Here is a 15,467-nt window from a genome sequence, read left to right as displayed (position 1 = left end):
AAAAAAAAAAAAAAAGAAAATCAGTTCGTATAGAAGTATATGAAGTTAAAAAGTGAATGTTTCTTGCTTTTACATTATTTTTGCATCCTTTATAGTTACTCCTAGGCATGTAAAATCATATTTTTATCCATCTGCTATAAGCTTTTTGCTACACACGCATGGGATTATATATTAAATATTGCTCTGCAACATGCCTATCATGACTTATACTGCCGATGTCAGTATATGTATTGTTCTACTTCAGTTTATCATTAGTTTTTGAGTATTTGTGACTATGTGCTTATGTATGTCTTTTTTTTTTAAGACAGAGTATTACTTTGTCGCCCTCAGTAGAGTGCTGTGGCGTCACAGCTCATAGCAACCTTAAACTCTGGGGCTCAAGCGATTCTCTTACCTCAGCCTCTCAACTAGCTGGAACTATAGGCACCCACCACAACACCCAGCTGTTTTTTTGTTGCAGTTGCCATTGTTTAGCAGTCCCAGGACGGCTTTGAATTGCCTGCCTCGGTGTATGTGGTTGGTGCCCTACCCACTGAGCTACAGGTGCTGAGCCACATACCCTGATGTGTACTTATTTCATTTAGTACATTCTATTATATTAAAAGCACATTCTAAAATACCATTATATAAATCAGAACTTGAATTTATCTATTGGGGCTCTTCAGGTGGGATAAGTATAAAATTGACTTTTTGGGTTTCGTTAGGCAAACTTGAGGAATGCCCCTGTTTTTGTACTGTAATAGTAAATGGAATGGATAGATATTTTTATATGAGAGTAGCTATTTCCCCTTAATGATATGGAGAAAATTTAGAGGTTGTTTTCCTAAGTGTTGGCAAACTATGCCTAATTATTTTTTCCTGCAACTTCTAATTACCTCCAGTAGAGTGGTTACTAGTCTGTCTCTGGAATCATATTTCTTGGGGGGCCTTGGGCATCTTAAGATGTGAGAACAGGCATGAGTCATAAAAGGATCTGTTGGGTCTGGAAAGTCCTTAAGGACAGTTATGAGGGAGGAATAACACCTTCAGTTCCAAGTTCCAGGGCAGAGATTGTTGGATCGGACTTGCCCTTAGGGAGACACAGGGGAGTCAGTATAAGCCGAAGTCAGGTGTGGTCCTTGGGTGCTCTGACTCCCTTGAAAGGGTATCCTAGATGCAGGTGTAGGCTTTATCTCCTGACCTGACTCTGGAAGTGTACTTCCTGGTAGAAATACTTTGCAGTGATACTTAGTTTTTGTTTTAAATTATGTACATTTTATGTTGTGTTGTTTCTATTAAGAATTAAATATGCTTTTGTAGGGTCATTTGTGCAAGTGTCTAGTTTATGTGATAAGTGGATTCTATACACACACCTGAATACAAGGTACCCATAAAGTTTGTGCGCTAGCAGCGGCTGGGAGAAACATAGCATAGCAGCCTACCTCTTAGGAGCTGGCAGAAATGATCAAACATGACAGAAATCACACACAAACTTTATGGACACCCTGTATTAATGTACCGTTGCTTGAGTTACTACCTTTGTCTAGTTGCCATATTCCTGAGGTTTTGCTTTCTTGCCACTTTGCTTTGCTTGTGACTTCCTTCTGGCCTGCCTAGCTTTTTATATCTGGCCTTTCTTCTTTACTGACCTGTTGACTAGATAAGAATCAAAAGTGTTGGGGGGGGGGAATATTACAATTCCCTGATTGTTAAACAGGCTGGCAAGTTAAAAAAAGAAAGTCAGTCTTTATAGAAGGGTAGAATTCTGGCTTGTAGTTTTAGCATGAGAAAAAGATTTCCATTTGAAAAAAAACCTTTAGCTCTAGAACTAGCCTGCCCTCTCCTCTCCTGAGGAGTCTGTCTGCAGTGCTGACACTCTGACTAGGGATGCTGGAGATCTATAGGCGGATTGTCTGAGGGAAAGAGTTGATCAAAGGAGATTTATGTGCATATGTGTTGTGTGGGTGTACATGTACTCACCCCACCTTCCTGCTGCCCTCACCATCTTCAGATGCAGTTAGAGCTTAACTAGGTATATTGCTTTATGGGATTCAGAAGTACTTTGTAAATTCTGGTTGGTTGTGGGTTTCTTGGAATTAGGATTTTATTTAGTCTGTGATCACTTCTGCCAGCCTCTTAAGAGGTAAGCTGCTGTGCCTGCTTCCCAGGGGTTGCTCTGTTTCCCCTAACCACTGCTAGCTCTTTGTATCACCATCAAAAGGATACAGATTTTCTCTGTAGTATAGTCACTTGGATTCTCTCAAAAATATTCTTTCTCTCCCATAAGTTTTATTTAACCTTTTGTGCATCACTTGCCCTATTTTTGTAAGCCAGTCTGGTTTCTTTGGGGATGTGTGTAGGTGGGCATGGAGTCATTTTAGGGTACAGAGTGAAAATAGTATTTGTACTACATATTACTGTCTAATGTTTTTTCCTTCTTTTTATTAGGCAAGAAAAAGTCATATTTCCCACGTTGTTCATGGGTAACTGAATTTGTTTGCTGTGCTCTTTTTCATTCTTTCTTAATCATAGTGTGTGGCAGAAGACACATTAATTGGTTTTACTAATTGCATGGGGGCTGACTCAGCTTTAACCAACTTAGAGCCCATGAGTGAGCTTTCAAGATCCTGTTTGACTATTACTATTAATTCAGCTGTGCAGAATAAGAACAGATGAGTTGCAGTGGTCATTGACCAGCTATGACTAGTGTGCCAGGTGGCACTCCTGATGTGTGAGGTAGGGCGCTGCAGAGGATGTCTGAGCCTGGAATTGGGGGCTCAGGTTCAGTGTGGAACCCTAGGACCACACTGTACTATTTTCACGGGACTAGAGTTCTTCCTGTTCTACTAAATTGCTTCTGTTTTCTCAAATTAGGCACTAATGATAAAGAGCCTTGTGTGTGTGGGTACTCCCTAATCTCCGTGCTCACGCTTGTGTCTTCAAATTAAAATTAGAATGGTAGATGTGGATATACATAAGATTTTCCTTATATTTCAGAACCATTTTTCAGTTAGCCAAAGCCTAGGGTGAGGGCTGGAGCTTCTCTGAGCACAGGATTATCCACTGAAGCAGGGAGATGAGTCTGGAGTGGGTCTGCCCACAGGCTCTTCTTATTTATTTATTTATTTATTTTTGAGACAGAGTCTCACTGTCACCCTTGATAGAGTGCTGTGGTGTCATAGCTCACAGCAATCTCCAACTCTTGGGCTTAAGCAGTTCTCTTGCTTCAGCCTCCCAAGTAGCTGGGATTACAGGTGCCTGCCACAACGCCCAGGTATTTTTTTGTTGCAGTTGTCATTGTTGTTTTAGCTGGTCCATGCCTGGTTCAAACCCACCAGCCTTGATGTTTGTGGCTGGTGCCGTAACCAGTATGCTACGGGTGCCGAGCTCTACAGGCTCTTCTGAATTAGCTTTACCCCACTCTTATTTTTCCTCTCCTGTCCTCTCCAGTACACCCTTCCTTGCATCTTGGACAGACAGGTATGTTTCCTTCCTTTATCTCTATTGCCTTAGATTTATTGTCCTCCTGACCAGCTTTGAAAGCATTCACTGATTGGTTCTTCCCCCTTTCCATGTCTTCTATTGCCATTTCACAACTGATCTTCACACCTTTTCACAGCTGGAGTCTCTACTTTTCTGACTTTTTACTTAGTTTTTGTTGGTAGGATCATGAAATTTTATAACCTCTGGACCCATTTTTACATGCATGAGTCTCAACCCTGTTATCTCCATGCCTGCTCATTCTGTCTTCCTTCAGTCTTGTGTTGTTCACTGAGGTATTTCCCTTTGGCTCTTTTGCAGCTCCCTAAAACCAAACATGGTGAGTATGGAGGTATCTCTTAAAACCTCTCTTAAAGGTTTCTAACCTATCTTCTCTTAGAAACTTTTCCCCAATGCACAAGTTTGCACACCCCTGAGAGGATCTCACCAGACACATCATCTCCCTCTGGTCTTTAACTTCCCATTTCTTGACTTCGGAGAGACATGCTAGGTGGGACCCTGGTGAATTATCATTCTCTACTCCACTCACCTTCAATCAAGAGTCTCATTTCCTTACTTAGCTCTTGTTCTTCCTTATATCCTGTACTGTACCACACTCTTCCCATTAGAGCTGACCTGGTCTGGGAATACCAAACTGGTTACTTGCTGAAGACTGTCAAGTGGCCTTGACCAGGAGGAAACTAGGAGAGGAATGATGGCCTGGGCATTTGGAGGCAGCTTGTGGGCTGATTGAACTCAGTTAGTTAAAGCCTAGACCTTTTCTTGCTTTGGTTTCTGTAGCAGTGTAATAAGGGAGATGAACCCCAGTGTTCCTTAAAGGTCTGTCCGTAATCACTTGAAAATGTTGGAGTCCCTGCCCTAAACCTGCTCATGGAATCAGCCTCCTGCTTTTGCACATTCCTGTTGCCAGATTATTCTTGGCTTCTTTTTTTTTTTTTTTGAGACAGAGTCTCACTTTATGACCCTTGGTAGAGTGCATGGCATCACAGCTCACAGCAACCTCCAACTACTGGGCTTAGGTGATTCTCTTGCTTCAGCCTCCCAAGTAGCTGAGACTAGAGGTGCCCACCACAACGCCTGGCTATTTTTTGTTGCAGTTTGGCCAGGGCTGGGTTTGAACCCACCACCCTTGGTATATGGGGCCTGCACGCTATTGACTGAGCCACAGGCACCATTCTTGGCTCCTTTTATTACCAGTTTTTGGGGGTTGGCTGTGTGGAACAAGTTTGGGAACTGGCCCCACCACTGTGATCTGTGAAATTGGAAATCTGAGAGTCACATGTTGAAGGTGAAAGGCTACTTGTGGGTCCTGTGTAGTTCTACCTGAGGTTGATAGGAGAAACAGGCCGGCATCAGGGACTTTGGGATTAGCTGGATAGATGGAGCTTATTCTGTGAGGACTGCAGTGCAGATAGGAGGTGGCCCTGGCCTCTAGGAGAGGCATAGGCATATAGCCTTGGGAAAATGGGGAAGAGTGGTTCCAGCACATGTTGAAGCTCAAGCAACAGACCTTTCCCAGCCCAAAGAGAAAAGGGAAAATCCAGGCTATCCAGGGTACAACACAAAGAAGTGACATTTGTCGGAGCCTCTTGTTGCTCTTGGGTCTCTGTGTGGCTTGATTTCAAATTACAAATATGTACTCTGAGTTTAGGTTTTTTTTTTTTTGAGACAGAGCCTCAAGCTATCCCCCTGGATAGTGTGCTATGGCTTCACAGCTCACAGCAACCTCCAACTCCTGGGCTCAAGCGAGTCTCCTGCCTCCGCCTCCCAAGTAGCTGGGACCACAGGCACCCGCCACAATGCCCGGCTATTTTTTGGTTGCAGCCGTCATTGTTGTTTGGCGGGCCCTGGCTGGATTTGAACCCGCCACCTTAGGTGTATGTGGCTGGCGCCTTAGCCACTTGAGCCACAGGCGCCGAGCCGAGTTTAGGTTTTTTTAGGCTTGATTTCAAATTCCAAATATGTACTCTGAGTTTAGATTTTTTTAGGCACCAAACTGAGTTTAGGTTTCTTTAAAGTGGACAGGGTTGTTGAGTCTATTTGCATGCTTGTTTCTCTGAGGTTACACTCACCTCTTCAGTGTATAAAACAGTTGTCTTTGCAGGGAATATGTGTCTGGAGGTTTTTATGTGTGTGTCTGTATTTTGAAGAGAACTTGTCTCCATGATTCTATGTTCAACTCCCTGGGCTGCTCTGAGGAGTAGTCGGGGACAGAGGTGGGCAGGTGTGCTATAGTGCAGCTCCTTGTCATGGCTGGCTGACTCTCCCAAATTGCTAGTGGGACAAATTTTCCTAGGAAGTTTTAGAGGATGGAAACCTGACCCAGCCCCCTGAGAGAGGTTCCCGGTCTCTATCCCCTCACTCCCTGCTACCTGTGGCCACAATGCCAGGCAGGCGGGGCTGGGCTCTCCTGTCATTGGGCTCTGGGTCCTGGCTGCAGGCTCTTTGCTGGGGCAGGCTGCTTGAGCATGACTCTGCAGAGAAAAGCTTTGCTTGCTAAACAATTTTTAAAAAGTTATTTTTCTCCCTCTTAAGATATTCATGTACATTGTAGGAGATTTGAAAAAATAATAAAAACGTATGAAGTAATAAAATTTATCTACAACTCAGAGGGAAGAAAAGTAACTACTGTTAAATTTTCTTTTTATGATATATGTGATTATATGTACATATATTTGTGTGTATATATATATAGTATGAGGGTACGCACACACACACACCCCCATTCTAGATTAAGCTCCAGAGATAGTAATATCTGTCTATATAAGGGGTAGAATCTAGCATATGTACCATTTACTTTTTTTCCCTTCACATTATTAAACATGGTTTGGTAACTTGTTCCTTTTTCTACTTTGTATCAATTACATTCTTAGTATTTTCCCATGCTATTAAACAACTCTGTTGGAAAGTGTTTTTAACGACTGCATAATATTCAATTGTTTACTTGTAACTAGTTCCTTATTGCCAGACATTTAAACCTGCTGTACGGGCTGTGGCTGTTAACAGCCAGTGTGATGAAGTTGCTAAGAAGGGTCGCGTGGTCTCAGTTCTCTAGGACTACCAAGTTCTAACCCATACTTTCTAGGCAGGCACTTCCCCCTAGGACCATTGAGGGCCCACAGTGGGTCAGGAAGAATAATTTTAGAAAGCAAATGAATTTGTTGCTGTGCTTAGAGTGATTTTAAATGACAGTTTCTTTTTCTTTCTTCCTTTTTCTCTTCCCTGCTTTGATCACCCTCACAGGGCAGTAAACGGCTTTGACCCAGCTCCTCCTCCTCCTGGTCTGGGCTCCTCGCGTCCATCTTCAGCACCGGGTATGCTGCCTCTCAGTGTGTGAGTGGCCGGCCTCCAGGTGGGGGCTCCTGCCCTCCTCCAACAACCCAGGACACCCATGTCTCACCCCTTGGTGCCTGGGCCCAGCCCTGCGCCACTCTGTCTGCCTCCCCATGGCTGGCAGAGGGCAGGCTGCATGCTGTGGTGGTTGCTGGGCCCCGCCTAGCCCCAGGACTCTGCGCGATATCAATACTGGCTATTTTTTCTTCTTGCCGTAGTGCCGTTGGTTTCACATGATTGCACTTTGTGGGTCACAAGGAGATACATACGTGTATTACTTGGTCACTGGATGCAGAAGTACTCATTCATCACACCTGCCTCATAGCCTCCACTCTGCTGTACTGATAGGATTTAGTTGTGTTTAGGACATTGCTGATCTTCTAGACGTTCTCCCCCAAATCAGGTCTATGTGTGCCCTCCCCCTGTGCTTCCATGCATCTCAGTACTCACGATCATGTGTCCCCAGCTCCACCCCTCACAGTCTGGGCCTGTTTCTGGCGAAGTCAGGAAGGTTTCTGAATTAGGGAACATTTTTTATACACCTTCTGATTTTACTTAAGCGGTTACCATTCCATGGACTCATCTCCCAGAGCAGCAAAATGTCCTTCTGAGCCCAGGTGGCAGGAGCCTTGGGGCCTAAACACACACAGGCTGAGCCTCTGTGCTGTCTCCTCCTCCGTGTGCCTCAGACTCGGGGGAAGAGGGAAACCCCTTGCCAGCTTCCTGGTCCTTCAGTTTGATGACATCTTCAGAGCATTTTTGTTTTCTCCTCTGAGGGCCTGTCCAGTTGGGTTAGGAAGGGTAGAGTGGCCTGATTCCAGGGCTGGCTGGTGCCAGCTCCTGGGGGCAGACTGACCAAGAGAGGTTGTCCCTGTGCACCCTTTGATTACTCTCATGCTGCATTTACTGTTTACATTGTTTTATTGTACATAGGTTTGTAAACATTATTGCCTAAGATATTTATATATAACTTGGGCTTTGTAGCTTTTATTTATTCAGAATTCATATGGCATGTTAATGACTTATGATGGTGTCCTAATCTGGGCAGCTGTATAGGATCATCATGTGGTTAAAACAAATACTTCCCCTCAAAAAAAGTCTTTTAATGTGGAAACAATAAATTTCACAGAAAAAAAAAGGATATTTAAGTTGCTTTATTGGGTTCCTGGCTTCCTGTGAGAACAGAGTAAGAGGACACAAAGCCAGGTTCAGATGGTGCTTCTGCCCTGATGTGTATGTACAATGGTGTAGGATGGGTCGGAGGAGAATCAGGCGGGCTCAGGGGATGTCGTATGTGCTGAGTGGAACTTTCATGCTGGTTTCTGGTGCTGCTTTCTGGTTTTGAATTTCCAGGAGCAGCTTGAGAAGGGCCTAGGCCCCATGTGAAAATCTGGGAGAACGGACCAGGAATTTGGGAAGGAGCTTTCAAGGTCTTCCAGCTGTGTTGCCTTTCATGACAGATGTCCTGGGACTAGACATTATTTGGATCTGGCTTCTCTCTCATCCTTTAGGTTAATGCTAGCAAGTGAGAGAAGGTGCTGGAGGTTTGGTAGCAAGACACAAGGTATTCCACTGAGGACTGTTTAACCCAGGAATCTGCATGAACGCATCAGATGCTGAACACTGTGTAACAGCACGAGCAGATGGTGCATGTATAGTTTTAAAATCATAAGTAAATGAAAATAAACCGAATCAAAATCCTAAGTGAATGACAAATACTAGGACACATTTTCAAACTTCTCTCCTGTCTGTTAACATATAGGCAGGAAATCTGTTCGCTCTGGCAGATTTTGTCCTGAGCGCCTGACTCCTGCCAACACTTCCATGTTGTGCCTGTTTGTGCTTGCAGAGCAGCTGAGGGGACAACTCAGAAGTCTCTTACTAATATACAGCAATTCCCAGCTGCTTTCCCAGCCGCCACTAGAAGGACTGGATTAGATGACAGGTTCCAACATTTAGCAGACCTCTTTGTTTATGAGGGAACCCCAAGTCTAAAACAGCACCCAGAACTACTCTGGGTAAAGCACAGATGATTGGAGTCTTCTCATCCAGACTGTTCTGTCAGTTACTGGTCAGTCAGTTGCTGGCTAGAGGAGGGGGTACCACATGTCATTCACCAGATGTCACCACTGCTGCTTTGGGTCCAGGAGAGAAGGGGCCAGGTCTCTAAAGTAGCAGCAGAGCACTAGGCCCAGGCCTCGACTTGTGAAGCCAGGACTGGGAGCAAGCCTGATGTCTTTTCTGCAGAGCCTCTCTAGGCTAAAGGCCTCAAAGGCCTTGAATTCCATGCTGTGTTGCAGATGGGTAGGTTTTGAGACTTGGAAATGGTGAACTGTGGGGCCAGCACAAGAGGGAGCCTTTGCAGAGGGAGGAGTATGGCTCATCCATCCTTCCTCCTTCCCAAGTCCTGTACCTGCCAGGGTGTGAAGACTCTGCCTCTCTTCACAGCTATCCCAGAGATGCCACTAGTGTGCATCTTTTGAGAGTCAGATGGCACCCTGGAGAAAGGAAGGCCTGGGCGGAGCCACACATAGCTTTAGGGAGCATCCCCTCTCCAGGTGTGCCTTCCTCCCCACCCAGGCCCTGCTGTAGCAGGAATAAGGCCAGAAGTTGAGTCACTGTTTGCCTGAAAGTTGCTAAGGTGAGCATTTTCTATATTCCAGCTATTTCTTTTCTTTCTTTTTTTTTCTTTAGTTGAGACAGTCTTACTATATGGTCCTTGGCAGAGTGCGGTAGTGTCACAGCTCACAGCAACCTCAAACTCTTGGGCTTAAGCAATTCTCTTGCCTCAGCCTCCCAAGTAGCTGAGAGTACAGGTGTCTGCTACAGCGCCTAGCTATTTTTTGTTGTTATCATTGTTTGGCAGGCCTGGGCTGGGTTCAAACCCGCCAGCCCCAGTGTATGTGGCTGGTGCCCTAACCACTGAGCTATGGGCACCAAACCAATTCCAGCTATTTCTTTATGGATTGTTTTCCTGCATGTATTTTCCCCAAAGGTTAAATTACAAACATAAACTTGGCCTTAAGAACTGCTTCTTTCTGGCTCGGCGCCTATAGCTCAGCGGCTAGGGTGCCAGTCACATACACCGTATCTGGTGGGTTCAAACCCAGCCTGGGCCTGCCAAACAATAACTACAAGCAAAAAATAGCCAGGCGTTGTGGCAGGTGCCTGTAGTCCCAGCTATTTGGGAGGCTGAGACAAGAGAATCGCTTGAGCCCAAGAGTTTGAGGTTGCTGTGAGTTGTGACACTACGGCACTCTACCGAGGGCAATAAACTGAGACTCTTTCTTAAAAAAAAAAAGGGGGTAGGTGGGGGATAGAGGAGTCATCTTTGTAAATCATTTTCCTATGACTTAAAGCATTTTACCTGAAAAGTGGTCATATGAGTATTAAAAATATGTTACATAGGAACACAGTAGCCCATTCTGAATCTTAAAAAAAAATGATAATTGAGTAAAAGTTAATGCTACAGACTTCCTTTAAAGGTGGTGCACGTGAAGAGGCAAGTCTGGTAATAGAGCAGATCTAATAGTGCTGGTGTTGGGGGCCAAGGGGGCTTTGTGCTTTGTGGGGTCATGACATAGGGTCATTTTGTCATGCTCCCCATCTACACCTGTAGGAATTCTGTGCGCTTCCCACTGGCTTTTCAGGAAGCCTTCCCATGGGAAACATGGTGCACAACAAACAAAAATTGCACCTTTTAACTTGCTGGATGTTTTCTTTTCTTTCTTTTTTTTTTTTTTTTTTTTTGAGACAGAGCCTTAAGCTGTCACCCTGGGTAGAGTGCTGTGACATCACAGCTTATAGCAACCTCCAACTCCTGGGCCCAAGTGAATCTCCTGCCTCAGCCTCCCAAGTAGCTGGGACCACAGGCGCCCGCCACAACACCCAGCTATTTTTTGGTTGCAGCCGTCATTGTTGTTTGGTGGGCCTGGACTGGATTTGAACTCGCCAGCTCAGGTGTATGTGGCTGGCGCCTTAGCCACTTGAGCCATAGGTGCCAAGCCATCTTTTCTTCCTTTCTTTTTTTTTTTTTGAGATGGAGTCCTACTTTGTTGCCCTTGGTAGAGTGCTGTGGTGTCATAGCTCACCGCAATCTCAAACTCTTGGGCTCAAGCGATCCTCTTGCCTTAGCCTCCCAAGTAGCCACTGGGACTACAGGCACCCACCACAATGCCTTGCTATTTTTAAGAGACAGGGGTCTTGTTCACGCTGGTCTTGAACTCCTGAGCTCAGGTGATCCACCTGCCTCACTCTCCCAGTGTGCTAGGATTACAGGCATGAGTGAGGGTTACATTGCTGAGTGTTTTCTAATCAGGCGTCCAGTCCAGTTTGGTTTGCCAGCTGTCTCCATTAAAGCACTGCCACCCTGTCTGCACTGTGATTTACAGGTGAGGGTCTGGGACGGGGTCCTTAAACTTTTTAAACAGGGGGCCAGTTCACTGTCCTTCAGACTGTTGGAGGACTGGACTGTGGGCCCTGGGATGAGTCGGCTGCTAAGCAGGACAGGCAGTGGCAGCAAAAACACCTGGCAGGCCGGATAAATGTCCTAGACGGGCTGCATGTGGCCCATGGGCCGTAGTTTGAGGGTGCTTGGTCTGGGAGGAGGGCGGTGGGCCAGGGCTGGAGCAGCAGGTTTTCTGGCATAGTCCTGAATAAACAGTTAAGTCTGAATGGAGTTCAGAGCCTTCCTGCTCCCTTCAGTAGATGGTAGAGCTAAGAAGCTTTTTGATCCCTCCAAAGGTGATTGTTACAAATAGAAAAAAAATCAACTTAACATTACCCTAGAAGGTGCACTTTTATATTCCTTGTATCACTGTGTTATTTTCTATAGATCTTGAATCATCCTAACAATGTGCTAAACTAAGATTTCTTAACAGTTTTGAGATAATACCCTATGATAGTAAGAACAAATGAATTTCATTCAGTAGCACTGATACAAACATCTGGAGGGATAGAATGATTATGACAACTTGGCAGCAGTGCTAATGCCCAAGACTGAAAGTGACTGGTGGGAAAAGGACATAAGACAAATGAACAGGCTAATTGCAACTTTATAAAAAAAATTCAGAAATGGAAAGGATCCAAATGGTCCACTATTTATGGGCTCTAAATTTATCTGTAAAGTTGTCCAAATTAATTTTTAAAAAATTGACTGAAGTAATGACACTGATTTGCTTTCATCACCCACACTGACGTGAAGACCTGGCTGAGAAGTCAAGATTTTTTTTTTTTTTTTGAGACAGACCCTCAAGCTGTCCCCCTGGGTAGAGAGCCATGGCATCACAGCTCACAGCAACCTCCAACTCCTGGGCTCAAGCGAGTCTCCTGCCTCAGCCTCCCAAGTAGCTGGGACCACAGGTGCCCGCCACAATGTCCGACTATTTTTGTTTGTTTTTTTTTTTGGTTGCAGCCGTCATTGTTATTTGGCGGGTCCGGGCTGGATTCGAACCCGCCACCTTAGGTGTATGTGGCTGGCTCCTTAGCCACTTGAGCCACAGGCGCTGAGCCGAGAAATCAAGATTTTGAGCAGAAGGACAAGACAGTGGCTCCAGGACCTGCCCCATGACCTGCTGGGTCTTACCTGGAGAAGTGTCAATCTGGATTCCTGGCTGCCTCTGGAGGAGCATGCAGTGTTTTTCAGAGAATCTTATACACCAGCAGTTGTAAGACACACCTTTATTTTGTAAACCATTAAGAAAAATGTGCCAATTAGAACTATGAAAATGCTTATCATTTAAACTTTTTGTATTTGTTGAAAGAACGTACAGACTTTTGATAGATTTCCATCATATTACACTTAATTCATATACAAAAAGGAAAATGCGAGAGAGATTTCTGAAGATTGACATTGTGAGTCTGATGTTCTGAACCACTTTTTGACCCAGAGTTGTCCTCGTCCATGTTTTCCCAAGCAGTGCTGTCCTCTGTGCTGTGGTGAACATTGGTGATGTGACGTTCCTGAAAAGCATATTCTATTAGCCGCTCCAGAATTATTGCCTAAGCTGCTGGTGCCTGTTTTGATGGTGGGCTTTACTGCTTTTACCAGGAGTCAGGTAACAGCATCACAATTGGCATCTACTGACAGTAATTATGAAATGTGTGGGATTCAGCATACGTGGAGATGTCAGGCCCATGCAGGTAGGTCCATCATTGGTGGAGGCAGCACTCTGTCTGGGTGCTTCAGCCATACCCAGTTTGTGGATTATCCCATGTTCCTAAGGCTTTGTGACATCCAGTCAGCTAGAATGGAGGTCTACTTTGAACAAATAAACACACCTCACTGCTGTAATGAATCAACCGTGCATTTCTGTTCTCAGTAGGGGATGACAGACCCAGATACACTTTTGTTTACAGTGCTACGTAATTACAGGTAACACGGTCTTTGAAAACCATGAAAATATACCCTTTTGACAGTTTTATACTGGATTTTTGATAAGAATGACATGCTTTGTATGATTTTCTAAATTCTCAAATGACAGGTAGCTACAAAAGGAAATAGACTGCCACGTCTGGTCCTGATAGTTGGCACAGGATAGTGTTTTAGCAAACTTGGAAGCTCTTGGTACAGATGTTGCCCTAGAAAGGTGGGGAAGGAGGAGTGCACAAAAGCAGAATGACTGGGAAGGCTGTGTAGGTAGAGTCTCTGCCATAGGCTTTGCACTCAGAGCCATCCTCCCACGTTGTAAAGATTCTAACCTATGGCCTATTCTGCCCCCCCCCCCGTCAGGGTAAGGGTAGGGTAGGAAGGAGCAGTTCCTCGAGTTTGACAACTATGAGTTCTTTTCTTCCCCAGTCTTCACATAGACGTGTCTGTCCCTTGGCAACACTGGCTCTAGGGGAAAGGACCATGCCTACAGCCATGGGTGCACTGGCTTAGAACAGCTTAGCTTTATGGCCCAAAATTCATCACAGCTAAAGTATCCAGAGATGGAGGAAATTGGTGACAGAAGATGTAAGGGACTCTAGAGACTTCTGATGCTGTTAGGAGTCTAGAAGAATACCCTTAAGCCAGCAGTCTAGAAATGGGTGTTATCCCCACCAATACATGCAGCCTAAAAGAATCCTCTAGAACAGCAGTTCTCAACCTGTGGGTCACAACCAATGAAAATACATCCTGGGCTCGGCGCCTATAGCTCAACCGGCTAAGGCGCCAGCCACGTACACCTAAGGTGGTGGGTTCGAATCCCCAGCCCAGACCCGCCAAAACAACAATGACGGCTGCAACCAAAAAATAGCCGGGCGTTGTGGCGGGCGCCTGTGGTCTCAGCTACTTGGGAGGTGGAGGCAGGAGACTCGCTTGAGCCCAGGAGTAGGAGGTTGCTGTGAGTTGTAATGCCACGGCACTCTACCCAGGGGGACAGCTTGAGGCTCTGTCTCAAAAAAAAAAAAAAGAAAATACATCCTGCATATCAGAATTTACAGAATTGTATTTACATTATGATTCATAACAGTAGCAAAATTACAGTTATGAAGTAGCAACGAAAATAATTTTATGGTTGGGGTCACCACCACATGAGGACTTATATTAAAGGGTCGCAGCATTAGGAAGGTTGAGAACCACTGCCCTAGAAGGATATCTGCATTAAAATAAAAAGTTCCTGGGATGTAGCAAGGGCAAAGCATTTAAAGTTTGTATGACAGCCCCAAGTTAAACCTGAAACACAGCCTCCTGCTGGGAGGAAGCTGGCCAGCTTCTTTGACTTTTTGACACACTCAAAGCCCACCTGCCATGAACAGTTTTCCTTATGCTCTAAATGCCCAGCAAAGATTGTATGAACTACCTTTCCTGAGATTGCAGAGTGTTGGTGAGTTAGTGAAGAAAGGTTCCTTCAAGTTAGCACCTTTGTGGAATTGGAACCTGGTCAGAGTTGGTGTTGATTGGTTTTCCTGGAAGGCTGAGCAGTTGGGAGACTGAACACCAGCTACACCATCCAGGAGGGAAGAATTCTTTCTTTTTGAGAAAAATAAGCTTCCATAAACTCCTGGACTAAGATACTAGATGCAGGGGTATGAGACCTTAGCTGAAACACCATACCTGCAACTCACCTTTCTTGTACAGTAGTGACACAGGTGAAAAGGAGCACTTCTGCCCATTTTGCATGTCCCCACCACTGCCAAGAAGCTCAGACGTATACCCCTGTCAGAACCAGCCTGACTTAAGAATGTTACAGCCAAAGAGACTTGCGTTGGCTATGTGATTCCATTCTCCCCTAGGAATTTGCTCAGTCCCTTTGCCCCACGTGTCTACTCCGAATCCTCCCAAAGCATCTTCGGTGCCTATCCTGCCTGAAAGTGCAGCCTCAAACTTCTTGGGCCTCTAAAAATGCTCTAATTCAGTCATCAGTTTCATTGGTTGGTGACCAAAACTCTCCTAAATGGGCCCCTTGACAGCTGTGCCTCCACCCACAACCCCCAATGGTCTTTTCCTTCACCCAGTTTATCTGCCTACTGGTGAGAGCAGGACTTGGAGCTAGGCCTGCCCAGAGAATTATTCTGTTGCTTGATAGTTTCTGGGAACCAGCACCCCTCAGAAAAAGAGGGCCTGGTGTCATCATTTAAAGTATGTGTAGCTACCAGCCTTCAATCAGATTATAGACAGGAGGTCGAGAACAGAAGGTGAGAAAACAGATTCCACGTTCACATGATTATTG

General features: G+C 45.2%; 1 protein-coding gene across 3 annotated transcripts in view; it reads left to right on the top strand.

Moving 5' to 3' along the window:
- NDEL1 (nudE neurodevelopment protein 1 like 1) overlaps positions 1-7,951 on the top strand; it is a 57,389-nt gene extending 49,438 nt beyond the window's left edge. For 2 of the 3 annotated variants that reach the window (XM_023513985.1, XM_003791105.2), the window contains exon 9: positions 6,724-7,951. In XM_023513985.1, the coding sequence (XP_023369753.1) occupies positions 6,724-6,817 (94 nt within the window). In that variant the 3' untranslated portion in view covers positions 6,818-7,951. Of the gene's footprint in view, positions 1-2,427; positions 2,463-6,723 lie in introns of all 3 variants that reach the window. The other variant, XM_003791106.2, reaches the window with a different exon arrangement.
- The last annotated feature ends 7,516 nt before the right edge of the window (positions 7,952-15,467 follow it).

Source organism: Otolemur garnettii, unplaced genomic scaffold (assembly GCF_000181295.1).
Source record: "Otolemur garnettii isolate 467f Iridium unplaced genomic scaffold, OtoGar3 scaffold00046, whole genome shotgun sequence".
Taxonomy (NCBI): Eukaryota; Metazoa; Chordata; class Mammalia; order Primates; family Galagidae; genus Otolemur; species Otolemur garnettii.
The sequence above is the reverse complement of the archived record's forward strand: the minus strand, read 5'-3'. Positions and strand labels throughout refer to the sequence as shown.